The sequence below is a fragment of the Cyrtonyx montezumae genome, unplaced genomic scaffold (assembly GCF_038088225.1).
Source record: "Cyrtonyx montezumae isolate F1298 unplaced genomic scaffold, pur_monq_1.0 scaffold_39, whole genome shotgun sequence".
In the NCBI taxonomy this organism is placed as follows: Eukaryota; Metazoa; Chordata; class Aves; order Galliformes; family Odontophoridae; genus Cyrtonyx; species Cyrtonyx montezumae.
This window is the reverse complement of record NW_027072044.1, coordinates 255,010-281,491: the sequence shown is the minus strand read 5'-3', so window position 1 is coordinate 281,491 and position 26,482 is coordinate 255,010. Positions and strand designations below refer to the sequence as shown.

The 26,482-nt window shown below is 45.1% G+C and overlaps 1 protein-coding gene across 1 annotated transcript; it reads left to right on the top strand.

The window, feature by feature from the left end:
• On the top strand, positions 1-26,482 carry MLLT1 (MLLT1 super elongation complex subunit). The gene is made up of 12 exons (XM_065745842.1): positions 1-79; positions 2,952-3,132; positions 5,967-6,049; positions 14,214-14,357; positions 15,694-15,819; positions 17,883-18,428; positions 21,518-21,605; positions 22,317-22,428; positions 23,608-23,707; positions 23,908-23,979; positions 25,609-25,680; positions 26,140-26,482. The coding sequence occupies exons 1-12, from the start codon at positions 68-70 to the stop codon at positions 26,266-26,268; spliced, it is 1,665 nt and encodes a 554-aa protein (XP_065601914.1). The 5' UTR covers positions 1-67; the 3' UTR covers positions 26,269-26,482.

Here is a 26,482-nt window from a genome sequence, read left to right as displayed (position 1 = left end):
ACCGCCCAGCAGAACCGCCGCGGCGGCAGCGAGCGAGTGAGCGGGGCCCGCGGCGCTGCGCTCAGCCATGGACAATCAGGTGAGGGGAGCGGGACCCCACTCCGCCCTCAGTGCCGCCACTATGAATAACCTTCCCCCAGTAGCTTAATCCCCCCTCCCCCCCAGTAGGATGGGGGGCGGGGCCCCTTTAACGAGGAGGGACTGAGATTTTTCGCCCCCTCCCTTGATGGGGTAGCTCCCCCATTTCCCCTCATCGTCTTTTGGGGGTGGGCCGAGCCCTCGCCCCTTCCTGGGCGGCCGCGCCGCAGCCTCGCCCTCTGCGGGGGGTGGCAGCCGCGCTTCCCGCACATTCCTGCCCGAGCTCATTGGAGGGGGGGGGTGGTGCCGGCCCTGCTCCCCCCACCCCTTCCCGCCGCCGTGAAGGCATTTGGGATGGGGGTTCCCGCCGCCCCAATAGCTCTGCAGGGCCCCAGCGGGAGGAGCGGGGGTTGGAAGTTCACCTGGGCGCCCTGCGAAGGCCTTTTGTGTGCGAGGCTGTAGCCAGGTCGGCCCGGCCCGAGGTAGGGCCCGCTATGCCGCGAATAATAACCCCGAGGAGGCCGGATGGAGCCTGGTCATGGCTTTCAGGCAATTAGCCATCAAACAAATACCAGAGCGCTACAGAGCGTTTATTAAGTTGAAAAGCGGACTCCTTTTGTATTATTACAAATCGTTTGAATGGGATCCTGGTTTCCCTTTGTTGAGAGACATGGTTGGGAGGGGAAAAAAAAAGAAATGCTCTGTTTTCAGCGGAGCAACTTCACATGTTTGCTACGTTTGGAGGTGTAATTTTCAAATGTGTTTCAACTTCTGGCTTAATTCAGAGGGGCTGTTAATTGGACCGATATGTGAGGAGTATCACGAGTACAACTTTCGCTCTCTACTAAGCAGTTCTTTCATGTTTAATTTTGTTCTCTTCCACGTAGTCCCATCTGTTTCTCAGCTAAGATTTCTCAGCCGTTTCAACTAGGAAGGCAAATAGTGTGGAGTGACAGCCATTTGTACTGCGCTGGAGGAGGGTAGGAACTGGCAGCAGTAGCAGAATTTAAAAGAGAATTATGGAATTGATAAGGTGAAGCTGTAAAACAGAGTGGATCAATTGATGCCTGAACGGTGGGATATACCCCAGGTATAGGGCATGCCTATAGGCACACTTCCCTGCAGGCTTTGGGCTGCCCCTCCATATAGTGCTCATCTACTGTAGAAAAGATCATCGTGGTTTGAGTGAAGGACCTTGCCTTTACCTCATTCCTTAACGTGTCACAGGAGCAGATGGCCGTGCACCATCATTTTAGCGCGGGAACGAGGTGGAGCCAGTGTAGATAAACCCTAAAGCACAAAAGAGGAAAATGGCCTGCCAAGAGAGCGTGCAGAAGACAGTAATCTGAAGGAATGTGTTAGTAATGCAGGTGAAGCAATTAATTATATGAGTTTGTCTCCAAGTCTTGGGTTTGATGGCAGCCGAAGCTGTTTTACTGTGAGGATAATTGCCTGAAAGACAGTGTTAAGGTTTATAGTTGAAATTAGAACTGAACTGTGATTTGGGAGATGGAGCTTTGATGCCTGGTGCTCTGTAGGCTTCCTGTGTGATCTTTTTACAAAGAAAAAGAAAACACCGAGATTAAGCGACTTAATGCTTTTTCAGAAAGTATTAACAGTGCTCTGGAAATCACATTCTGATAAAATGTCAGGTTGGACACACAAAATGGTTTTTGAGTGTTAATCGTGGTTGTGTTTTCTGCTGCTGTTCCTCGATAGGAAAATAAGGATAATACTTTTTGTGAAGTGTTTGTCTGGAGCTCCGGAAGCTTTCCCTTTTTTTCTGTTCAATGTTTAACATCATGCCTTCAGGTTGGGTCTGTGTTCGGTTGTGGTATGGGTAATGACAAATTTGGTTGCCTTTCCTAATTGAGAGCTGACAGAGCAATGCATTTATTTTCAATTCTTTGGTGAGGAGTGAAAATCAGCCCACGTATTTTTAATAAACTTCCAATTGCTGAAGCTGAATTTGGCAGTGATTAGTTTGAGATGGCTGTGCTGCTGGTCTGGTTTGGATAACGTATACACACAAAATTAACCTATTAAGTATTCAGGTAGCTTCAGTGTGATTCCATCTCTAGAAATCATGCCTTAAGATGTGCTTCCTTTAACTTTGTGTCTGAATCATATTTGCTTTTCCCTGTTGCTTCTTTATAATTCATGTGCTTTCTTCTGACTGCAAAGTCTCCAGGAAGATGAGGATCTTCACAACATTTTAATCTGTTTTTTTTTTTTTTAGGGCATTTAATGAGATTTATTTTTTTGTTTTGTGATACTGAATACATCTCTATTTTAGGTTAGAATTCAGGACTGCACATTCAGAATTAGGTCACTTTAGTATTGGATATTGTGCAGGCATGGTGCGTGTTGACTTTGTCTTTGAAAGTCAGTTAATACAATGTATTTATAAGAATGGAGGATCATAGCTGTGTTCTGCTGAGTTACATACCCTCGAAAATATCATCAGACACCAATTCACGATCTGATTTTTCCCATTTTAGTTTTGTTAGTGCTGTGAATTCTGTAAGCTGTGAACATCAGTTTCTATCTCTGACGCTTTCTAGAAATAAAGGTTCTGCAATTAGGACTTTGCTGACACTTTAGTTGATAAGTGAGAGAGATAAACCTACCCTTCCTCTAAAGCTGTTTTCTCTGCAATGCTAATATTAGGAACAAAATGAGTTATGAAGTGGTGCTTGGAGCTACTTTTATAAAACCCTTTCTGGTTGATAACACTGTAGTTTTCTGAGCGAGACTAATCTCTCTGTGGAGGCTGTTGTACAGTTGTTATCCAGCATCTTCAGGCTATGGGGCTCAGCATTATACATAATCTGTTCCCTTTTGCTTACGGACTGACCTCTGTCCTAAAACAGTGCACGGTTCAAGTCAAACTGGAGCTGGGGCACCGAGCCCAGCTGCGGAAGAAGCCCACCACCGAGGGGTTCACCCATGACTGGATGGTGTTTGTGCGTGGCCCAGAGCAGTGTGACATCCAGCACTTTGTGGAGAAGGTGGTCTTCCGGCTGCATGAGAGCTTCCCGAAACCCAAGAGAGGTGAGTCACGTTTTGAAGGTGGGATTTTAGGTCTTCTGTGTGAAACAGCACTGTGCAGTCTGGACTGTCTTGTACTGTTGTATTTCTGTAAAATGTCCTCTTGAAGAGGAACAAAATATGCCTTCTTTGCACTAGAGTCTCACCCTCGCCTTAACTACCTTTGTTTGAGGAAGGAGAGAGAGAAAGAGACCTTTCTTCTGATAAAAGTTTTGGAGGTGAGGTGCTTTCTCCTCTCAGGCAGCAGTACATGCAGGTTCCCAAGGCAGTGACAGCAGAAGGTGATTGGTGTCACCAAATGGGAAGGCGGGTTTGGTTTGTTAATATTGGCCAGAAGCATGTGATGGGTGAGAGGCCCCCAAACAGGGGACTGGTGTATGTGCTGGAGCAGGGATGCTTCTGGGCTGATCCTTTGGTTTGTTTGTCCCAGAGCAGAGGAGCAGGGCTGATCTCTGAGACTGTGACAGGCCTGAGGGAATGGCATGGAGCTGTGTTGAGGGGGAGCAGGTGAGAGTTAGGGAAAGGTTCTGCACCAGAGGTGGTGGGCATGGCCCCAAGCTACCAGAGCTTGAGGAGTGTTTGGACAGTGCTGTCAGTCATAGAAGCTGAATTTGGGGTGGTCCTGTGTGGAGACAGGGGTTAGATTTGGTGATACTTGCATATCCTTTCCAGCTTAGGATATTCAGTAATGTATTTTTTGTAAGTGTTGGTGCAGTCAGTGAGGTTGGGAAGCTACACAACAAAATAACACTACAAAAAATGCATGGCCGTTTTCTGCTGGGTCAGTTCTTCACTCTGAGTGTGTGGCAACATGAACCTTATTGTCGTGGGGCAGCTGGAATGCGTGGTGGAGGAGCAGGAATTGCCCTTCTTGGCAGCAGCCGAGCCTTAGATCTATTTGAGATTGTGTAACTGTGTTTGCAGCGTTGTTATTATGTAGTGTTACCAGGAGTGCTGACTGCTTAGCAGTATTGCTATAAATTACTTTGTAATGCACATTCTAGGAGATACTTTTTTGGAAGACTGCTGGTCATGCAGGTCCTGTTGGGGCTCCCTCCTGCACTGGTTATTTGTGGGAGTCCACAACAGAAAGCAACTCTGAGGTCTTTGGCTCCCAGGGATGTGAATTTAGTGTGGATGTTAATAATATCTCCTTCAAACTGACGTAGTAAAACTGATGTATGATAAGGCAGTGCAATGCTGGGCTGGAAGCTAATTTGTAGAACAGAAATTACAATCTGCTGTGCTACAATTCTTGTCATCCAGTGTAATTACATTATTACAAACAACTGTACTGGGATAGTACATTGTCTTTGCTCAGTGGGTTGCCATGTCATCTACCTTTAAAAGGAGTTTTTCTGTTCTCTTAGGTCTTAAATGCTTTCTTAAGCTTGTTTATGTAGCCAGCATGCCTCTGACCAAGGAGTAGATCGTAGGTAAACTGTGTGGCACACACACACTGTTTCTCGTTCTGAGGGGTTTCTTCTGATGGTTCTCCCTTATTTGAAGCAAAATCTATTGGTCAGGGTGGGCTCGTGCCACAGGCAGACTGCTTCTTCTGTAGCAAGTTTAATTTCCTAGAATAGGGTGCCAAAGGAACAACAGCTGCTTGGAAAATAATCTTAAGATTCCACGTTGACAGTGTTTGGGGATTTGTGCTTTATTTTTCCCACAAGTGGTAGGGTTTCTAGGGGAAAATTCAAGTAGTTGTAGGGATTTTGAGTATTTTTAGATAGGTTCTTTTTTTCCTGCAGTTGAATTTTCAGTAGTGCTTACTGGCACCTTTGTGATGGTGGTTAGAGCTGGGAATAATATATCTGTGCTACAGGAAAATTGGTGTGCTTTTTGGTTTGAGGTACTGTTTCCTAATCATATTACTTGCAGTTCTTTAGAGAAAGTAAGAAGACTTGCACCAAATTCTCCTAATTACTTTATTGACTTGATTTACATGGGCTGTAGTGCATGAATTGTGTGCAAGTGCATCCGGTTCCTGAGAGGGAGAATTTCTGTGTCAGTCTCATGTTTCTGCTGGCAGTTGCTATGTATAGCTGTGCCATGGCCAAGTGATCCTAGAATCCTTTGAGCTGGCTTTCACTGTACAGAAATACAGCAGTAGGTGATAGGAAGGATTTAGTAACATGAAAACACAACAGGTAGCAGAACAAGGAGCTGAGGCAGGAAGCACGTAGATTAATTTCTTAAAGTGATTAACTTTTGCAATCTACATTCCTGCAGTAGGCAGCAGCACATGGTTTCACCTCCCTCCATTTCCAGGCATATGAAATAAATAGCAGTGTTTACGTGCCCTTCAGGTTTGTTACGAGGCTGGGATGGGGCAGCTCGTAGTGTGGCCATTATGTAATTGTGAAGATTAAGTACTGCAGGAGAGCACTCCAAGGGGAAAAACCAGCAGCCCTGGTTGCACGTTGTCGTGTCTTGAGGAGTAAATGTTGGCATCAAAGTTTATTTTACTGTCTGTACTGTTCAGATTCCCACCTTTTGAGCCATTGCACTGTTTTCAAGATGGCTTTAACTGGAACAGCACGGGAATGTAATTGTATCACAGTAAAGAGGAGGGGAAAAGAGTCTTACTGAGTCTCTGGCACAGTGTGTTTTATATTTCCTTTCTATGGGGGGAGCTAAACATCGACATTCGTGTTCTCCACGGAGCCCGTGAGCACCATCCCATTGTGGTGATGTCTTTTTTTCCCCACAAAGATCACTGTTTTAACAAAGTCATCAGTTGTCAGAGCCACGTTTCTTGTCTTACAACTCATTTTTGGCTCAGATTAAGAGGCATCATATTCCAAGTTAATGTTTGTGTGTTCTCTTTTCAGTGTGCAAGGAGCCCCCGTACAAAGTGGAGGAGTCTGGCTACGCAGGCTTCATTATGCCCATTGAAGTGTACTTCAGAAATAAGGTAGAATCTGATTTCTGGACTTCAAATTGTTTTGAGCTGTGCCAGAGACTGAAACTGTCTGACAGGAAGACTCTAAATTATGTGACTGTTTTATGTGTGTGTTTTTTATTACTCTAATAAATAGAATTTAACTGGGAGTTGGAACCTCCTACCAGACTTCAAAAGAAAGCTTTTGGCAGAAATGGGTTTGTATAGAAAGGTAATATCAGGACAGTGTGATGGCCCTAGAAGTTCTGCAGAGATTGTACTGCTTGTGGCAACCTCCTCTACCATGGATAATATTAAACCAATTTAAAATGTTTCACAGCTGTGTAAGTAAATCAGTGTAAAACACTGATTCATAAACTTTTGGAGTTACCGTGTTGACTGGCAGTATATTTAAAAATTAATTAATTTTTTGCAGGTTTATTTTAATAGCTGTGAAGGTATAACATTTATATGGGCCCAAGACAAAGATTTGCATTTGTGGAACAGGTATTTAAAGCTGTTAAAAATATTGTTGTTTTGATTCAGTGCTCTTCCAAAAAAGAAAATACAAAATGTTTTAAATCTTAAGATGCATTGCCAACAAATGAGTGTTAAAATTTGGGATTTATTACTTGCTTTAAGTCTTACCACAGAGGTCACGTGCTGCATGACTTGAGGAAGGTTATGAAAACAGAGATTTGGACACTTGCATTTGTATTAACTCAGTTTCAGTTAAATTGTTTTGTTAAGCGTGGATACAGAATCTTTCTGGTTTTGATTACTACTTCAAAAAAAAAAAAAGAGGGGGGGAGGGAAAACCGTTCTGCTTATTATTCCTGGGAGGGAACTTAGATAAATGAAACAATAAAGCTTGAAGCTACCTCACAGTGATGTGTGCTCCCCCCACCCCTTCAGCTCTAAGCACAAACTGTTACCTCAGGTTGTGTGTACAGAGGACCATTTATTGTGATCTAATTCTGTTTAGCTTCAGCATCTTTTCCAGTATACCTCCCACAAACGTGGCCGTCGTTTCCTTCTTAACCCTGATCAAGCACTCTACTATTCTCCAGGTGATGTTTTTGAATAACCAGTGTTTTAGGGTTGTGGCTTTTTTATTTGCCCTACTTTCAGTCCGGGTTAGTAGTATGCCAGATAATGAGATTGAGGAACTGCCTCAAGAACTCTTTCCTTGCAACTTGTTTTTGGGTGGGTGGGGTAGGTCTCAAGGATGTGAAGAGAAATGGCAGTTCAAGGATAGGACGTTAAAGCTATTGATAGAAAGCTCTTTTGCTAAGCACTGAAAACTGACTTGAATGCACAAAACCAAAAAGCAAACAAAAAGGAACACCAAAAATTGCCCCCACCTTGAAAGCTTAAAAGCAATTTGACTTCTGTTGGCGTGTCTGAGGTTTTGGTTGGCAATCAGGGAATTCTCTGCCTGCGTTTTACATTGGCTCAGGTTCAAAATCTTATTACATTCCTGACCAAAATGTGTGTTTTTTATTTATAATTTATATATTTTATTATATATTCCCTATGCTAATTGCTTGTATCGATCGCAGTGAGTGAGATGCTTTGTTCCACCTTTTTTTCCACTTCCTTTCTTCACCCAATCTGTTCTCATGTATGTCTCCAGTGGCCTGCTTTCACTTCTCAGATCCTTCTCTCTCATTTCTGCCTGTCCTGTATCTCTTCTTGGGTGCACTCGTTTGCACTGTCTCCATCTGCATGCTTTCTTTCTCTCCATTCCTTATATGTTCTTCACAGAACTCAGGACCAGCAGCTCTTCTGAACCCACCCAGGATCATCTGCTTCTATTAACACATCACTGCATAGGTGTTCTTTATACATAAGGGAAATCATGGCCTCTGTTCTTGGTGGAAACAATGGAAGTAGCAGTTAATTTGAGAGAAGGTGGTTAGCTTTTGTCATTCCAGTCTTCAGAAGCATGAGAAATACGTAGGAAAACAGCATTAGTTGTGAACACAGCGCAGGTACGTGTATTGTGGAGAAGTTCTTTTCCACTTTAAGTTATTTAATTGACTAATTAAGGTGTTCTGTCAGCAGTGTTTGAGGAAGAACATGGTAGCTGCAGTCTTCCAGAGCATCGTTTGAGCAGAGAGATGTTTCCAGGCTCAGCCATGAGCTTGAGACGTATGAGTTATGCTGAAGTCATTTAAAATTTGCTTTTATTGCTTAGCAGTGATTTTTTCCATCTTTATGTCATCAAATGTTATCCTCTCTGCCCATTTGGAGGCCATACTTGGTCCGTATGGATGCTGGAAGTTCAGAAGCTGCCCATTGAGGAGAATTGGGCCCATCTGTGCTCAGTCTGTCCCAAATAGGAGGAGTTTTGTGAATATTTTCAGTGGTTGGAGCTCGAGGAAATGTAAGAGATGAATACAGCTGCAAAGACAAAAATGCAAAGGCTGGGATATAGTAGAAATCAAAATGTGGGAAAGAAGAGAAGGGTGAATGGTGAAGGCTTCCAACATAGTCTTATTTTCTCTTTCATTGAAGAATGTGACATTAGAGTACGGAATAAATAAGTATTTACTACTTAATGACCATATGTTCACTCTGATCTCTGTAAACCTGTTGACACTGGTGGGGATCAGCTGTTGCGTGGGGAGAATATATTGTTCTGAATTGATGACAGCATTTTGCAGCATTTGGGACTCATCCCTGAATGAGTCTTTTCAAGGGAGTATGGATTAATTTGGGGATGGGATAAAACTTCAGTGTTGGAGATGACTGCCTGGGATGAGTGGGGTGGCTCTCTGTGGCCATATGCTCCCTGCATTCTAGCACGTTTCTGTTGATTGAAGTGTATCCTCTCAGTTGAAACAAGAGCTGTAAAGGCTTTGGGATTTGTTTATTGATGCATGTTTAGCTTTGTAAAGGTGAGAGGAAAAAGGATTTGAAGTGGGAGTGAAGTAATCTCAGAAGGCTGATCTTTGCCATGGTTGGCTGGAACTTTTTTCCCCAGTTGAAGCCTCTTTTCTTAGCAGTTTCCTTTCTCTGTTCTAATTTGTTACTGAGATGATAAATAGTGGTTGTCAGAGCCAGCGTGCTCTTTGCTTTGGCTGATGAAAACGGGCCTGCTCACTGCTAAGGAACTGGTTTACTAAGAATGGCTTCAGTGTGTTTTTAATGAACCTCATCAGGGATTTTTTAGGCAAGTCTGCATAAAGCTTCCCACCAGCTCCTCCATGGCAGAGAACTAACTGTGCCTTTTTGGAGCTCTTGGCCCCACTGGGGCTTTTGATTCCTCCCCATCAGACAGGGAAGTACCAACAGAGCATTAGGAAAGACACAAGAGCCAGTTCTTGTCTTAAACACAGTTATGCCTATGCCTTGTTGGCATTCACTTGTCCTATGCTGTTGTTCAGTCCTTTGTGAGGTGTTTTCTCAGTCATGTCCTCTAAATCACAGAATATATGTGTTTTGAATATTGCTATAAACATGGGGAGCTCGTGTCTGACTTCTGGAGAGCCCCAGGAGCTGATGCTGGGAGCTCTGCAGTCCCACTCAGTGCTGCTGGCCAGCTGTAGCCCTGCAGCTGAACCTGAACAATAAATGTCAGGAGCTCAGCAGGTTAAATAATAAAGCTTCTGGAAACACCGTTGACTAATGATACTGGATCATCTGGGAATTTTTGGACTGAAACTGTTAGTATGTTATTTCTATTTTTAAGTCCTTTGTGTTCCTTCCTGTAACGAGGGCTGCTGCAAGTGGCTTCTGGTGCTTGAATCAATACAAACTGGGTACAGCAAACGTGGTGCTGTTTTTCTAGTACTCCTCCCCACCCCATTTCAACAGTCCTGTTTCTTCTTTCTTGGCAGCGTTGTCTCCAGATCCCTGTCTTGCAGTGGCAAATACTTGAATCTGGAGGCTGTAGTAGGGTGTAACTTCAGCTTCAGTTACATTTTTGCCTCCTAATGAGATAGGTCAGTTCTTCACCTTACTCTGATGTAAGGCAGGCTGTTTGAATGCAGGGTGGACAAGATGTGTTAAGACACTGCCTCCCCACTTCATTGGAAGAGATAAAGCATTTCCAGTGTTTACACAGTGCAGTGCATGTGATGTAGGCTTTTTCAATTGGCAAAAAGCAAGGGATATGAGGAAAGCAGAAAAATCAGTTTGAGATTCAAAACCAGATCAGAGAGATTCAAAATGAAAACATGTATGTTTTCCCCCTTTCTGCAACAGTTACATGGTGTCTTTGAAGTAGGAACTCAGTGAGAACGCTGTGTGTGAGTGCATGTGTCAGGAGGGGTGAAACCAAAGAGCAACTTGGAGCTAAGGATGAGCTGTGTTAGCTGGAGAAGCACTCCTAAGGAAGGTGCTGGAAGGAAGGTCTGTATTGATACAGGGTGTTTGGTTTTACCCGACAGATCGCTGCGTTCCTGGGCAGGGTCTGTGCAGGTCTGAGGACAGAAGGGTACGTTGCACCCCTCACTGTTTGCTTGCTGTTTTGGAAGTTATGCAGGGAGTAAAACTGGACATTGTCTGTGCTGTGAGTGCAAGCATTTGCTACTCACGTTTTTGAGGTCTGTTCTGTATGACCTGACCTACCAACCCCGCAGTGCTTTGCGTGCTGCTGAGCAGCGAGTCTTTTTTTTTTAACTTGTTTCTGTCCTAAATCCATACCCATTATCTGCATCCATCCTTCACTCCGCCCTGGCTGAAAGACCTGTGCTGTGCCTGTAGCTGCTGGTGCTTGGTGCATCGCTGTGTCTGGATCTGATGGAGAGGAGGCAGGCAGTGCCTGGCAAGGGAGCACTGTGGAGCAGCAGGCAGCATCCTATCATGGGTTTGTGAGAGATGCTGGAAAGCTTCTATCTGAGCAGAGTCTATTCTCCTAACGTTCAGAGAAAGCTAAAGGCTTCAAATGCAAGCTGCTGCTGCAAAATGCTGGTCAGCTATTTTGATTAACTCCATAGAATCTCAACAAAGATCAGAGTGCCTCGTGAGCTTGTGAGCAGGGTGTAACATAAGGCTGCTCGCTTTAAAAGCATATATTGCCCTACTTGTTTTTAGTGCCCTGCATGCAGCAGGACACAGGGCAGCCCAGGGGTTGGGCTGGGTGGGTGTGGAAGCAAGGCTCAACTCTGCAGGGCTCATTTATACGGCGTTACGAAGTGGGTATGGGTAAATGGCCCCGTGAGGCTGCATCTGTGGCAGAAGGGAAGTGCTGCTGGATGTTATGGTTATTGAATAACCATGAGGCTGCTTCCTTGGTGTGCTAGATTTTTTGTAGATAATTTTGTTTTATGGCTTTCTAAAAGTGATTTATGAGCTTCATGCGCACGCTACCAGTGAAATTCTTTTGATTTGTGTTAAGTGGCAAAGGGCACACCCTGCCTTAAAAACAGGACGAGGAAATTTTAACAAAAGAGTTTGAAAAATTCCTGCCCTTACGAACAGTGCCAGAAGAACTTTAACCCATTGCTTCAGAACTTGAAAGAAAAACAAAGCAACTCGGCCGTTCAGAACTGCAGCAGCTGTCAGCACAGACAGGAAGCTGGAAGTAGTGAAAATAAAGCATAACTTGCTCAGGTTTGGGGGTCGGTGGTGGGGCAGGCAGGACTCACACGTGCAGGGGTTTGGCAGTGCCTGGGCCCTAACATGGTGGCACACCTGTCTGCTTGGTCTCACACAGCTGAGGTGTGAGGGGCAGATATGAACTGAAAGTAAGGTTTGTGTTTTTTCTCAAAGGGAGAGAAAATAGCCACAGAAAGCGTCTCTCCTCTTTTTGGTTTTGCTTGTCGGCTGCAAGGCTCAAATATGGGATGGTGGAATCCTTGCAGTAAAGCTTGGCTCTCCTCTATGGATGCTACTCAGCCAGGAGCAGATAAGTGGTGCTGCAGTGTGAAAACTGCCTGGGAATGTGTAAATCCCAACATCTTATTCAGAAAGATTCCAAAGTGTGGCTTTCTGTTAGGGGATACGCAGGTCCAGGTCAATTGAGAGAGGTTTTCCATGGCTTTCTTCTTTCTTACCCCTCCCTCCCCCCAGTTCTTAATGGTTGTTTAGAGGGGAGAACCTTTTAGGGAAGACCGGATGGGTTAAACTTTGGAGTGCCTTGAGCTGTAATCATTAGCAGACAGTGAAGGCAATAAAGGGTGTTTATTTGCAGCTTTTAGCTTTGAGACTTTTGTACTCCTTCTTTTAGGAGTGCTGTAAGCTCAACTATTCACTTGGATGAGTTCTTCTGATGTCCTGAGCTGATACAAAGGGTATTTTAATGATGGTGGTACTTGGCTAGGACTTGGTTCCCAGACAGATCACCAGCTGGGAGTTGGAGAAAGTAATGTTTTAAAAGCTGCCTTAATTTTACAAAAAATTAAGGAAGAAAACAAAACAAACAAAAAAAAAAGGAAACTCATCGCAGAGATCTGGTAAATATTTTATCTGGGAGGTTCTGTGAGAGCCTATATGAAAAAAAGGAATACCTGAGATAAAGGGGAAGTGAATCTTCTGGTTTTTGATCCTGCTCTGAAAGCAAAGGGGCAAATGACAAAGCAGAGCTCTGACCGTGTGCTGTAAGGAACTTTGACCAAAGCCTGCTTCTGCTGATGCATCCGAGATCAATTGATTCCATGTTGTAAACCAGGAAAAGCATTTTAGAAACAATTCCTAGGCCACATTTGGATTACTGTTCATCCTTCATTTAAGTTTATTAGACTTTGAGGGACCCTCCACAGCTGCTGTTTTAACTCCAGTGTGAGCATGCACATGCCGAGCTCGCTAATGATTTGGTTAATGAGAACAGTCCTTGTAGGGTAGAAGAAAATGACAAGGGGGGGGGTCTTCTCATTCGTATGTGTTAGCAGATGCTGAATGCTTTCAAGTAGGAGTGTGTTCTTCAGGACTTTTCCAGGAGATGTTCTGCAGACCCTTGTGTCAGTAGCACGCTCTTATTTGTTAATTTGAGGCTTTTTTATTGCGTGTGGCTGCTTAGATGTCTGCCTTCCCCTGTTTGGGGAGACCTTAACTCCCAGGTGGGCTTACAGTGCTGACTTTGATGTAAACCAGGTGTGGGAACAGCACTTTTCATTATTAGGAGAATAGTTTGTACAAGCAATGGCTTATTTAGTGATGCCAGCATCCCCTAAGCAAGCAGCAGGAGTCAGTGTGGTCTGAAGCTGTTTGTTGCTTCAACCTATTTTCAGCAAATCTAACATCTCGGGCTGGAAGCCCACGGCATCTGTTCCCATACAACAATGCAACTGCACCAGGAAATCAAGCTGCTGGATATGAATTGTGGAAAAGACTGCTGTGCAGCTGCTTGATGTTGAGCATTGAATGGGGCATATGGGATGCATTCATGTAAATACCGAATGTACTGTAACAGGAGAGTTGATTTTGCCACCGTGGAGTTTTCATCTTGAAATGCAGAGTGCAGGATAACGCTAGGAAATGGCACATCGATATTTTGCAGTGCAGAAACAGCACCAGAAATTCACCTTTGGGGGGTGTGGGAGCAAAGAGATTTCCAGTTTGTGTACAGCCTGTGCACAGTTTGTGCTTCTGCAGCAGGTGGAGCAGGAGCAGCGAGGCGCAGACGATCCCCAGCGTGCACACAGCTCAGGATTGCTTCAGTGGAAGTGCCCTTGGAAAGTTCAAAAGGCCCAGATAGCATCCCATTCAGCTCCTGCAATGTGCATGCTGAATAGGATTTTACCAAATGAGTCATCCTTTTACTATTGTGTTTCATCTTTCCTCCGTAGCCACGGAGATGCTGCAAGTTCAGAAGCTCTCCTCTCTACATGAATAAAGGGCTATGGGTATTTTTAATATTGACAGTTATAGTTCAGCTGCTTCCCGGAGGAGCTGGGATCTGAATTTGATTAAAAACAGAGTAGTAGATAAAAGTTGTGACTTTGCTTTCCTAGGATGACATAATGCTTTTAAACAGCCCACTGCAGTCGGTGTCCTTCCCCTTGCATCTCTTTTGCAGCAGAAAGCAGTGCCCAAGCTTCTGGTGGAAGGTATGTTAACTTGAGGCATTTGAGGTACAAGCTGTTTATTTTCCAGCCTTGGAAAGTGCTCTGATCTCATGATGAAAAACGATGAATGCAGCACTTATTCTGTGGTTTACTTGGGATTCTCTGGAGTGACTGTCTGCATCCTCTGACTCAGGGTGCTTGCCAAACGTCTTCCTTTTTCCCAAAGTCTGTCTTGTTTTTAGGAGGAGCCGAAAAAGGTTTGTTTCACGTACGACCTGTTTTTAAATTTGGAGGGAAATCCACCAGTGAACCACCTTCGTTGTGAGAAACTGACTTTCAACAACCCCACCAAGGAATTCAGACGCAAACTCATTAAGGCCGGAGGGGTAAGTGCCAGCTCAGAGAGCTGAAGAGGTTCTGTTGAAATGTGTGGGGATTTAGTTTTGTTCTGAGGTTTCTTTCTCCTTGAGCACAGCCCAGTAAGCTGCAGCCCTCTACATTTGTTTAAAGGACCCTGCCAGCTTTCCCTGCTGGTGGTGTGAGTGCAGCGCTAGAAGCAGAGCGAAGCCATTGCTTGTGTGATTAGCGGTGCTTTATTTTCAATTAAAACATGACTGTTAACATCAAGGCAGTGAGACCCCCTCTGGGAACGGTGATCTGTGGATGCTGCATGCTGTCTGTTGGGCAGCCAGGGTTATCTGTGACCTTCAGTGTCACGAGATGCATCTGTATAGAAGAGCTCAGGGAAGAGAGAGGCTTCCAGTATATTCCTACTCATCTTGGCTGCAGGAGGGCTTAATAGATAGCATTTCTTGGTCAGTGAATGTCCTTTAAAGCCAGGTTTGGCTGCTTGTGACTTAGCTAATAAAAAATAAATGGAAAATACTGGAACTTAGAGGAAAAATGGGTGTGGGAAGGAGGAAAAAAAAAGAAAAGCTGTACTCTTGAAGGCACAATGAGGATGTGAGTTCCAACATACAGTTGTTGGATAAACTGTTACTTCTGGGAAATTAATATGCAGTGATAGACTAAAGAAATTATCCTGAAATAAGCAAATTAGTACAAGCCAGCCACACAGTACATGAAGTTATAAAACAGAGGCTGTCATGACTGTCCTGAGACACTCCTGTGTATAATAATGCATAATTCTAGTTTCTTTAAGGCTTTTATTCAGGACGGTCTTCGTGGCTGGCCAAGTTTTCTTTGGAAAAGCATCTTTCTAGCCTGAAGAATTAAAAAGATATATATATATATGCGTGGAAATTTCAATCTCAGGAGTAGTAAGCATTCCAAGCTGTCTGTCCAGATCTCCCTCAGCATATCACTGCTTTTCTGTGTTAGCACAAAGAACGTGCTTTTATCAGCAGGAGGATGGCTAGAAAGTCATTTGCTTTCTAGGATTTTTAACAGCACGTTGTGATCCTTAAGCATTAGGGTGTTTTGTCAGTGAATTGCTTTTGATAGAGCTTTTCCACAGAATTGCTGTGACAAAACCTAGAGGAAATAAGAAGGGAAGTTGTTTTATGGAGGTCAGCACTTGGCCTTAAGGTCCTGTCAAGGGAGGTACCCAAGGTCTACTGATTTTTGTTTGTTTTTTTGCGAGGGAAGTCTTGCTCCTTTCTTCCAGATGTTCCTTGATCCCTGTTTGCAAAGTAAGAGCATTTGCAGCAGAGTACCTAGCTTTTGTTTACTCATCCCATTTTTCCTCTTCTTTACTACTAGGTGATGGTAATGCCAGAGGGAGCAGAAACTGTTTCAAGGCCAAGTCCCGATTATCCCATGTTACCCACAATACCACTCTCTGCCTTCTCTGATCCCAAGAAGACCAAGCCATCCCATGGGTCAAAGGTCAGTGAAAAACCTGCTTTTGTTGCCTTGAGGTGAAGAAGTCTCTCACAACTCTGCTAATAGGAGCTTGCTCAGCAGCTGTTTCTAGCTAGTTCTGGTTCTGAGAAGTTTTTCCTCGTGCTCAGTAGTTCAGTCCTTGGGTGATCTATATTGTTCTCATTTCACTGCAGCTTTTTCCTAGTAAGGGCTCGTCCTGGTTTCACTGGGACAGAGGTGATTTCTCCATAGTGCCTGCTATGATGCCATATTCCCAGTAATTAAAAGGAGATGGAGTCATCAGTGACAGAAGTTGTCACCCTGTGTAAGCTGGAAATAAGAAGGTCCATCAAAGAGTTCTGTTTTTTTTTTTTCTTCTTAATATAATTTAATACCAGAGTAATGCAGTGAAGACAGCTTTGGAAATGTGTACATAAATGTGTCACTCAGTTTCAAACCAGCTAATGGACTGGAACTTGGAATGTCAGCTGCACTGCTCCTTTCCTTGCCCTCTGCACTTTGGAAGCCTTTTTATGATTTGGTAGGTTTATCTAAAGAGAAGATTTGGAAAAATAGATATCATTCCATTCCCAAGAGAGGGAAGTCTTGGTGAGCTGTATCTTCCTACTGAAGTGCAGTAGCAGATTAAATTGTGCTGAATGTTTTCTGGTTGAGCTGTCCTTAATGCTGAAGATGAGTTGTTGTCCTTCTGCTGTCAGTTATGTAAGTCTTTGGGCTGAGCAGACAGTCAGCACTTCCTCTGTTGTTAAGGCTCCTTGGCATAGTGGTGGAAAAAGCATAAAACATGCTGTGTTTTTCAAGCTAGTGATGTCAGGATTCGGTGTTTGCCTCAGCAGAGTCTAGCTCTTGAGGCTTCGGAAGAAGCTTAAGCTTTCTTTTTTACTTGTGTAATAAGGCTACCTTTTTGTAATTCTACACAGGAGAATGAATCCACGAGCAGTGTGCTTTGAAGCTGATTACATACTCTTTATCAGTCTGAACAGTCCCAAATAGTAACAGCAATCCAGTTTATGGCATAATACAATTCTGATACCTGCTTTCTTCAAGGCTGTGAACACTCCTGGCACTTCAAGCACGCCTTCTGATGTTGACATTATGAAGCAGAATAAAGATGACTTAGCAATTAGTGGCTGATTTAATTTTGCTCTGTAATTACGCATTAGAAAATGTAGAAGATGAAAGAAAAATAAAGGGCTGTGATACTGTCAGTGGTTCCTGTGACTAATGGGGTGTGGGGGAAAGGGCAGGGAGATGGGAGATGGGCCTAAAAACAAAACAGCATCAACGATCTGAGGAGGAAGGTTAATTTACTAAAGAAGATATCAGAATGCAAGGTAACACGATATAATGAGATCTAGTGGAACTGAGGCTAATTAATCAAATAAAATGAGAGTGTGTCCAGAAACCAGAGGCCTCACTAATGGTGAAGGGTGCACACACCACAGAGACGAGCAGAAGGGGAGCAGGGGATGGCTCATGGTTGCAAACAGTTTGATCTTTCCCTCTGAACAGAAAATGACAAGAGAACAGTGGAAAGCCCTCCAGGATATGTAGTTGTTCTCTTCTGAGACAGGTACACCTGGAACTATCCACAATCCGTGGAACTGGAGCATTAACTCTTTAACTCCCAGTGCTCTACATGGTCTTGTGGTGTGGAATACTGATAGCAAAGATCATAAAACCATGACAGACAGAGGCTCTGGTGAGAACTGACAGTAGCTGCAGCCTGTAAGGCTCTTGCTCCTCTGCCAGGTTGCCCTCAGATGTTAACCCTGCAGATTGACTGAGTTAGTGTCATCCTTTACAGGCCATGGAAAGGAGCAGAGGTTGGTGAAATGTTTCACCCTGTGCTGAGAAAGATGTTTGAGTGTCTCCTGTCAATTTCCACGCAAGAACTTGAGGGCAGTCTGAATGTCTGCCTCAGATGTTGATGAGTACATTTGCTATCAGTGGGTGTATGTCTACATGAAACAAATGCTGTAGTGTGATACGTGAGAATGTTTTTTTATTCTGTGCAGAATTTCAATTTCATACCAAGCTTGCATATTTCTGTTGCTAAATCTTAGGATGCTAACAAGGAAAGCAGCAAGGCATCCAAGCCACACAAAGTAACCAAGGAGCACAGAGAGAGGCCAAGGAAAGACTCTGAGAGCAAAAACTCCTCCAAAGACCTTGAAAGAGAACAAAACAAACCTTTGAAGGACTCCTCCAGAAAACCAACAGAGAACAAACTGCCTAAGGAGGAGAAGGCACCTCCAAAAGCTGCTTTCAAGGAACCAAAACTGGCCGTGAAGGAGACCAAACTGGAGAGCACCTCTCCGAAGGGAGGGCCGCAGCCGGAGTTGAAGTCTTCCAGCAAGAGGCCCTCCAATGTGGAGTCACCAAAGCCTAGTGCCAAAAAACAAAAAAAGAGCAGCTCCAAAGGGGTAAAGAATATTCTGGGGACGTCTCCCAGGACCTCGTCTTCCTCATATCCAGAGAAGAAACAAGCCAAGGAGAAGATGAATGCCAAAGTGGAAAAGGTAAAATCTGAAAGTGAGGCCAAGGAGATCAAAAAGCCTGTGGAAATGGAGGAGTCAAATTCAGAGGATGAGACTTCTTTCAAGTCAGAGGTGAGCACGGATTGGTCCCTTAATGGTAACGTAATGTTTCTGAATCTGATCTCATTTCATCAATGGAGTGAATAATTTACCTCCTGCTTTTTTCTTTTCAGAAATGTTATAAAAAAATGTAAGGAACTCCATTCCTCCATACCCTGTAAGCAGTGTTGTTGGCTAAAGCTCAAAATACAGCCACATGCCATTATATATAAATAAGTTGTGTTGTAAAACAAACCAAATTATGTTATTCTACTGCTATTTTAAAAAGCTGTCTAAATATTTTTTTCCTCTTTACGACTAAGAACATTCCTCACCCTCTGTCTTCAGAAAATTGTTTTCCCAAAGAAGGTAAAAAATAGGAGGGGGGAAGACACAGCCCGGGTCCAATCGGACTCTTCTGTGCTTTGTATTTGCCATAAAGAAACTGTATATCTTCTAATAGGATTCACAGGTTCATATTGCATGGGTTTTTGAACTGCTGACTGCTTTTAGAAAGGTTGGTATTACTGGAGTGAATTTGCTAGGGGACAGTTTGCACTGTGGTTTAATCAGCACTGTGGGGCAGTGTGTGTGGATGTGTTTATGTGAGAAAGCGTTTTCACAGAAGATTCCCAAGAGAGGAATTTGTTAGGGAAGTGCTGATTCAAGATAATCTGCAAAGATTTTTCCAGATAAAGTGTGGACTTATGGGATTAGAGAGAAACTGCTTCTCTCCACTTAAAGCTTTGTAACAGAAGTGCATTGGTGTGTAGCAAGCCCCTCGTTTCTCCATGAAGACACGTGGTCTGCAAGCTTCACTTCTCTGCTGACCTCCAAGCCCTTGGAAGTTTTGTGCTTGGTTATTTCTTAGGTGTCATCCCTCTCGGGACTCACCCCACAGCTGTAAGCTGATAGCAGTGTCATGGCTGCTCTGCAAAACCACAGACCATCTTGTGGTTTCACGGTGCCTGCTGCAGCCCTGCCCTGTTGTCCCCACCGTGCTTTGCATGCCTCTGTCCTCCCCTGCACCAGCTCTGCTGTCTGTTGGATGCTTTGCAGAGCCCTTTGAGCTCTCGAGCCCAGGAGGACAGGAATGCTCAGGGAGTTGGAGGGCAAAGCGTGGCAGCTGCCAGTCGGTCCAGCTTGGGTTTCTGTGGAACTTGAAGCTTGGGGATCTAACTGCATAATGCATTGGCATCGGCAGAGAAAGCTGCTGGAGATCTTTTTCCATCCTGGGGGGCTCTTTCTGCTCCCAGCGCTGCAGTTTGCTGCTCCGTGGTTTGTGCTGGTACAGCTGTTTGTGGATCTGTGTGGTAAGCCACATCACTAAAGCAAACGAGCAGCTGGAGGTGGACCGGGGCCCGGAAACTCTTAAATCAGCTTTGCTGCTGAAGCCAACACATTGTGCAACGTGCTCTGGGGCTGCTGCTCCGAGCTGACATCTTCGCAGGCTGCTGCTGAAAGGAACAGCCTTGCTCTCATTTGTGCTGCTGGCATGCGAGCTCGTGTGACTCTGCAGTGGGCTGGAGGAGTTCCTCCTTCCATTTCAGCCCTGCTGAAGGTTGGTTGTGCCTTCCTGTGTATTTTATTTTTTTCCATTGAGACCAGTCCCCCAACGTGGCCTCGTGCTTGGCTGCCTAAATGCTGGTGCTGACTAAAGGGAGAGGCCGAGACGTGGGAGCAGGATTGCTTTTTCCCTTCGTTGGCGTGTGCTTTGCCCCATCAGTGTGAGCACGCTGGGCTGGGTGCCCTGGATGGCTGCAGCAGCCCAGGGTGGGTAAAGGCAGAAGGAGGGAAGGGGCTGCCCAGTCCCTGCCTGCTGCTTCTGCAGTCCTAATGGGTCATCTCAGGGGAACACCTGCTGGGTTAGCAGGAATGAAGGTGATGGGATGGAATCCGAGGGTGAGACATGAACACTGTGTTCTCTTCTCTTGAAAATAATGCTCTTTACTTTGTGGTCATTTTTCTAAAGAAATAAGGCTGTGACGTGCCGCTTTGTCAGATGCTGGCATTCAATTACTCTGCTGCTGGGCAGCTGACAAGGGTGATAGCTATTTTTGGTGTCCCCCATCCACTCATTTTCCTTTCTCAAAGCTGAACAAACAGAGCTCGAATCTTTGGGTGAAAAACTATAGGGAAGGGCAGTGCTGAGATGGAAACCCTTCTGCTGCTTTGACTTACTAGTGCCTGAAGCTGCTGAAGTGCCTCTGCCTGTTGACGTTTCGTTCTGAGAGCGTTAATGTTTCCTGTGACAAAGCTTATCCATCAGTGGGGACGTGAGGGTTATATCTCTAGTGTCAGGATTTGGCAGCAGAAATAATAGGTGAATTCCCAAGAATGGCACAAGAAAATGGAAATGTTAAATTTCCAGGGAATTACTCCTGACAAACAAACAAACAAACAAACCAGTGGGGTGGCTCAGTAAGTCAGGAACCTTTATACTCTATTGCAGTGAGAGACAAAAGCCCTCTGAGGTTATTGCTGCAGTCAGTGCTGCTGGGGAGAAAGTTATTTGCCTCCACTGCCACCTCGTGGCCCACTGTGCTGAAGCACGAGAAGGCTCTGCAGGTCCTGGTCTTGTGTTTTAGAAACTCGGCATAGCATTAAACGTTTGTTTGTGGATGCTGTCAGGAGTGGTGGTGGGCTGAGCTCTTTATTCAGACACTGATGGGGCACCAGTGCTGCCTGCTGGGCGGTGTCACAGCAGTTAGCTGATCTGTGCACTCAGGATGAACTGCAAAGGATACAGTGGATCACTCAGATCAGTGTACAAAGAGCTGGTGGTAATACAGGGGAAGAGCTTTTAAACTGTGGAGCTATGTGGCACAGGTCCCCTTCTGTGCTCTGTGTGTTAAAATCCATACAAATCTGGGGGGGAAGCTTCCACCCTAACGGTGGGGTGTGTGTGTCTGTCTCCTTTCATCACCTCCTTTGAGGTGAGTGGCACAAAGGGTTTTGTTAGGAGATGTTGGTGCTACAGCTGTTGCTTCTGTGTACCTTGCATTTAGATCACACTCTGTAACTGTGAGTCGGTGATGGTGCTGTGCTTTGTGCTCTGTGATTCTCCAGATTAGAAGGATTAAGATTCTTTTTCTTTTTTTTTCCTTTTATGGGGGGTTAAGTCTGTCCAGTCCAGCCCTTCCAACTCCAGCTCCAGCTCTGACTCCAGCTCTGACTCCGACTTTGAGCCATCTCAGAACCACAGTCAAGGTGTGTTGCCAGAACCGAAGTATGTTACAGTTTTCCTTGCATGAAGCTGAAAATCTTGAAAATCAGACCTGTTTCCCCTGCCCTGCATGTAAAGCTCATGTGGTTTCTTCTATGAAAGTGTGTGCTGAAGCAGTGATGCTTCAGCAGCAGGCAGTAATGTCGTAGTGTAATTATGAGCAAGAATGCTTCCTGTTTTGGCAGTTACTTTACCATTAGGATTGGGCTCTTTCCCCTGTTGACTTTGCTTTCTGTCCGTGTGGGTGTTGCTTGTTAGCAACACCAGAATTCCTCTTTGTGTTATACTGAAAACCAGGGGTGGGGCATCATCATTTTGCCAGCGTAGCACAGATCCTTTTCCTGATTCCTCCACTGATGATCTGAAGAGAAACCCTGTGGCATCAGTAAATGTTCTCTCCTGAGCGAGTGCTGTGTCACTGCAGTGCTGCCACTGAGTGAGCAATGCAGGAAAACCCCGTCCTTTTGTTTTCAGTGCAGAGGAGAGGTGTTCTAATGTTGGTCAGTTCTGCTTGAGCTTTGAGACTGGAGCACAGCTTTGGTTGTTAGCAATTTCTCTGCCAAATTAAAGCCACCGGCGTTGTCTCCTCGAGACAGCGATGTTAACGATAACGAATCCATATCAGAGGTTCGGATGGAGTTGTGCTGAGTGTCTCCTGGAGCAGTGCTGAAGTGCTTTGTCCCCTCTGATCCCAGGGCCCCTGCGCTCCATGGTGGAGGATCTGCAGTCGGAGGAGTCGGACGATGACGACAGCTCCTCGGGGGAAGAGGCGGCCGTCAAAGCCAACGCCGTCAGCCGGGATTCCAGGTGGTACCGACTCATGACAGATGTCTGCTGTCCCTTTGCCCCTCTGTGTTTGGTGTTTTTGCATGCCCCGTGTTTGGAGGAATCAAAGCAATAGGGACGTGCGTGGCGGGAGAGGGACAGAGGCGAACAGAACTGAACAGATGTGGCGATGAAAGCGGCGAGCGGGGTGAGAAGTGGATGAGGAGAGATCACTGGAGCTCAAAGAGGAGGCTGCTGCCAAGTGGTGTGTGGAGCTCGCAGGTGTTAGTGACTGAGCTCCTCAGAATAGTCACCTAATTGCCATCCTCAGATCTGCAGTGCATGGCATGGCACGTGGCAGCTTTGATCTGCAGAGATGAGAGGAGCGCCGTTCAAAACGGAGAGGTCTTCATCTTCACTGATGGTGTATGCTGACAGTTGGTTGTGTGGCTCCCACGAGACTTGGTTAACAGCTGCTTCCTGCTTTAGTCAATGAAAATAGTTGAATGTTGTCCTTCTGCCCTCAGGAAGCACTGTTGGAGCCAAAACCTTTAGGTTTTGAAGCCAAATGCTTGGACAAGATAGCAGCTGCAGATTGCAAGTGATGCTTGTGTTCAACAACCACAAAATCCTTTGTATTTTGCCATTATCAGCTAAACAAGAAAGGAGACTTCTTATTAAGGGGATGCACAACAGTTTTACAGACTCACCAAAAGTAGGATACGACTGTAGGGCAGGAGAAGAATGGGATTAAAGAGGACATCTGAAGGGTCATAACAGAAACACTAAAGAGATGATATATGTATGTGTATGTATATTTTTTAACCCAAGTTCTCAGTGGAGGTGTTAGCAACCTGCTCATGCAGGTACTTAGTAATTTTTGGAGTGGATCCCCCCCCCCCCAGCTCTTGCTCAGTTGTTCTAAAGTGACTGGGGTATGTATGGGAGAGCTGAACTGCAAGCTGTACTGTGAAAAATAAAGCTGCCCACTTTGCCTGCCCAGGGAACAGAAGATGGCAAGGGTGAGGGTGGAAGAGGAGGTCTCGGGAATTACACATTAGCTGTTCATCCTGGGCAGCTTAATGTCCTGTGATGAGGAACTGAATTAGTGAGCATTGTTTGTTTCCCTGAGCTGCCAACCAAACCACGTGGACTTACTGAAGCTGCTGATGCTGCTGCTGATTGCCTGCTGATGCTAATTCTGTGCTACTTGTTTTTCAGACTGAGCCTTAGTGACAGTGACAGTGACAACAGTGCAGACTCCTGCCTGCCGAGTCGAGAGCCTCCCTCTGCTCAGAAACTGCCCCCAGCAAATAATAAGGTATGGCACCTGCATGTATGGCACTGCCCATCCAGTGTTGGCTCCTGCTCTGTGTTTGCATGGTAGCCCCAGTGCTGCTCTATTTCACTGTCTTCATCAGTGAGGTAACTCCTGGATTCAGTGCTGTGCACGCAAACCATTAAAGCATTGTTTTGTCTGAACTCATTTCGGTCCCTGATGTTGATCTGTGTTGCCCTCAGGCATCTGGAAGAAAAAGCCCTGAGTCTTGTAACAAGCCAGAGAAGATCCTGAAGAAGGGAACCTATGACAAGGTACGTTGGAAGATTTGCATGTTGGAAGATTTGCATGTCGTGGTACTGCTGTGTAGCAAATAGCTGGAGGCAGCCAAGCTGGTTCAGATTGCTCTGTGTTGGCAGGTTAACAGCTGGAGTGTAATGACAAACAGATGTGGAAAGGACAGACGTGGGAGAGGGACACTACAGATACTGTGTGTATTAGATAGAGAGACCCCTGTGTCTTTTCCATGTGCACGATGTTACAGTGGTTTTATTTGCTTACCCTTTGTCTGAACCACTGATGTGGCCACTGCTGCAGTGGTGAGTGCCTCTTCATTAAAGGGCAGTAAAGATCTGTCTTTGATCTTACAAATTAAAGATTTTTTCTTTTTTTTTTGAGCTCTGCTTTGCTATTTCAGTTGAGTCCTTTGTTTTTTCAGTGAAACTCCCCTTCTTTCTCACCTCCAGGGAAAACCAAGCAGTGTATGTGCTCCCAAAGAATGGTAACTTACAAGATAACAGTTGACTCTCAAGTTGTCCAGGAAGTTCTCCCCCACTTTGATTTTTTTTTTTCTCCATAAATCCATCAGGAGCTTAATACTTTCCCTTAGTCTAATCATGGAGATCCTTAAACTAATCAGTCTGTAGCTCTTCCCTTTTTTAACATGCTTCCAACAGGAGAATAGATCACAGCATAAACGTTTAATGTTGCTTTAAGTGTGATATTGGAGATGCTGATCTCCTGCAAGCTGCACAGCCCTCGCCACTGAGTACTGCTAATCACTGCTGAGATGGCTTATCTGAGAAAAGCTTTGTAGGTAATGGTGTCTTTTATTGGACTACTTAATGCAGATGGAAGGGGACACCCCTGAGGCCCATTGAAAGGGGAGTGCCTGAAATATCAGCTTTTACAATTGCCATTGCTTTTATAAAAGATATTAACTGTCCCAGGAAGTACAGCATTTGTGTGATGTTTGGGGAGAAATGCTTTTCTCTGTGTGGATGTGTGAAGGAGAAGCCATGTCTCACAGCTTTTTTTTTCATTTTTTTTCTGCCTCAGTACAATTACTTTAAATGAGTTCAGTTTTGCTGCTGCAAACACACACAACTCTGGGACAGCTTTAGAAATCAAGAATCTGTCCCCTGTGAGCAACAGTGGGCTGTAGTGTTTAAAAAAGAAAAAACCAAGCACACAAAACCAAGCACCAGCCCCCTGTATGAGAACAGTTAAAATGATGCTGAGCTTGTGAACAGTCCCTTGTTCCCCACTGTGGTTCACGTATAACTCACTGGGAGCAGAGCATTCTGCACTGGTGTTCAGCTGCAGCACTGACCTCTGAGCATTGGTGCAGGTGTCCTCAGGCAGGGAGAGGGAATTAGCACGTCGTGCTGAGGGTCACACCAAGATGGATTGCACCATGTTGAGGTCCTCTGAGCTCAGAGGTTCTGAGTGGGGACTTTAGTGGTGTCATGAAACGGCCTAGCTGATGGTGTTCAGACAGCTGTACTGGTATGAGGTCTGTGGTGTCCCAGTAGAGGAGGCAGCACAAAATATAGGGTAAAACTGGGGATAGAAACGTGTCTGAAAGGGCCTCGAGTTCCTCTGATCACTTTGGCAGTCGTACAAACTGTATGTCACTGTTTCTGTTCATGCCTCCTTTACAGGCCTACACTGATGAATTAGTGGAGCTTCACAGGCGACTAATGGCACTACGAGAGCGCAATGTGCTACAGCAGGTAGAGATCATTTGTCAGCTTTCTGGCAAGCTGTTGTACTCTGGTAAGCTCCGTGTCCAAGGGTCTCAGGAGGACCCCTGTGATGCCTGGCCTTTCACTTTCCTCTCCTTGAGAGGGTCTGGTTTGCTTTAAATGCAAATCTGTAGAAAAAGATAAAAATCAGACGTGCATGCATTGCTTTTGTTGGAAAAGGCACAGAAGTGTGGTTTGTGCATCTCTCCTCTGTCGTTCTGATAGCTGTCCCAAAGCTGGGCTGTCTGATGTAAAAAGAAACATGCCCAGGTTGCTTCCCAGACTGAGCTAGTGCAGGAGATCTTGTTGTGAGAGGCACGTGGCTCTGAGGCTTTTCTAAAGGGATATGAAAAGGAGAGGTGGGTTGCTTCGTATCCGCCTGTCCCTCTGGTGTGCTTAACCTTTATGGGCTCTGTCTACGTCGTTGCTCATCTCCTTTCTTTACAGATTGTAAATCTCATTGAGGAAACCGGGCATTTTAACGTTACCAACACAACCTTTGACTTTGACCTCTTCTCCCTGGATGAAACAACTGTTCGTAAGCTGCAGAGCTACCTGGAAGCAGTAGCAACATGACGCTCGGCCTTGGAAGCAGGCTGCTTTTGAAACCAGAAATCCCATTTATTGGTACCAGGAAACGAACCCATGGAACTAGGCCTTCTTATTTCTTGATTCACCCGAAGCACTGCCTTAGAGAACAGCCATGCTCTACGAATGCACAGCCAGCTGCACTTTCTTGTAGGCTTCAAACAAGCACCCACATTGCTGAGTCTGTCCTCCCTAGCTTCCT

Coding starts and splice junctions, on each gene's coding strand:
- MLLT1 (XM_065745842.1), top strand. Junction 3,133..5,966: donor CTTCCCGAAACCCAAGAGAG/GTGAGTCACGTT, acceptor TTCTCTTTTCAG/TGTGCAAGGAGCCCCCGTAC. Junction 18,429..21,517: donor AGACTTCTTTCAAGTCAGAG/GTGAGCACGGAT, acceptor TGGGGGGTTAAG/TCTGTCCAGTCCAGCCCTTC.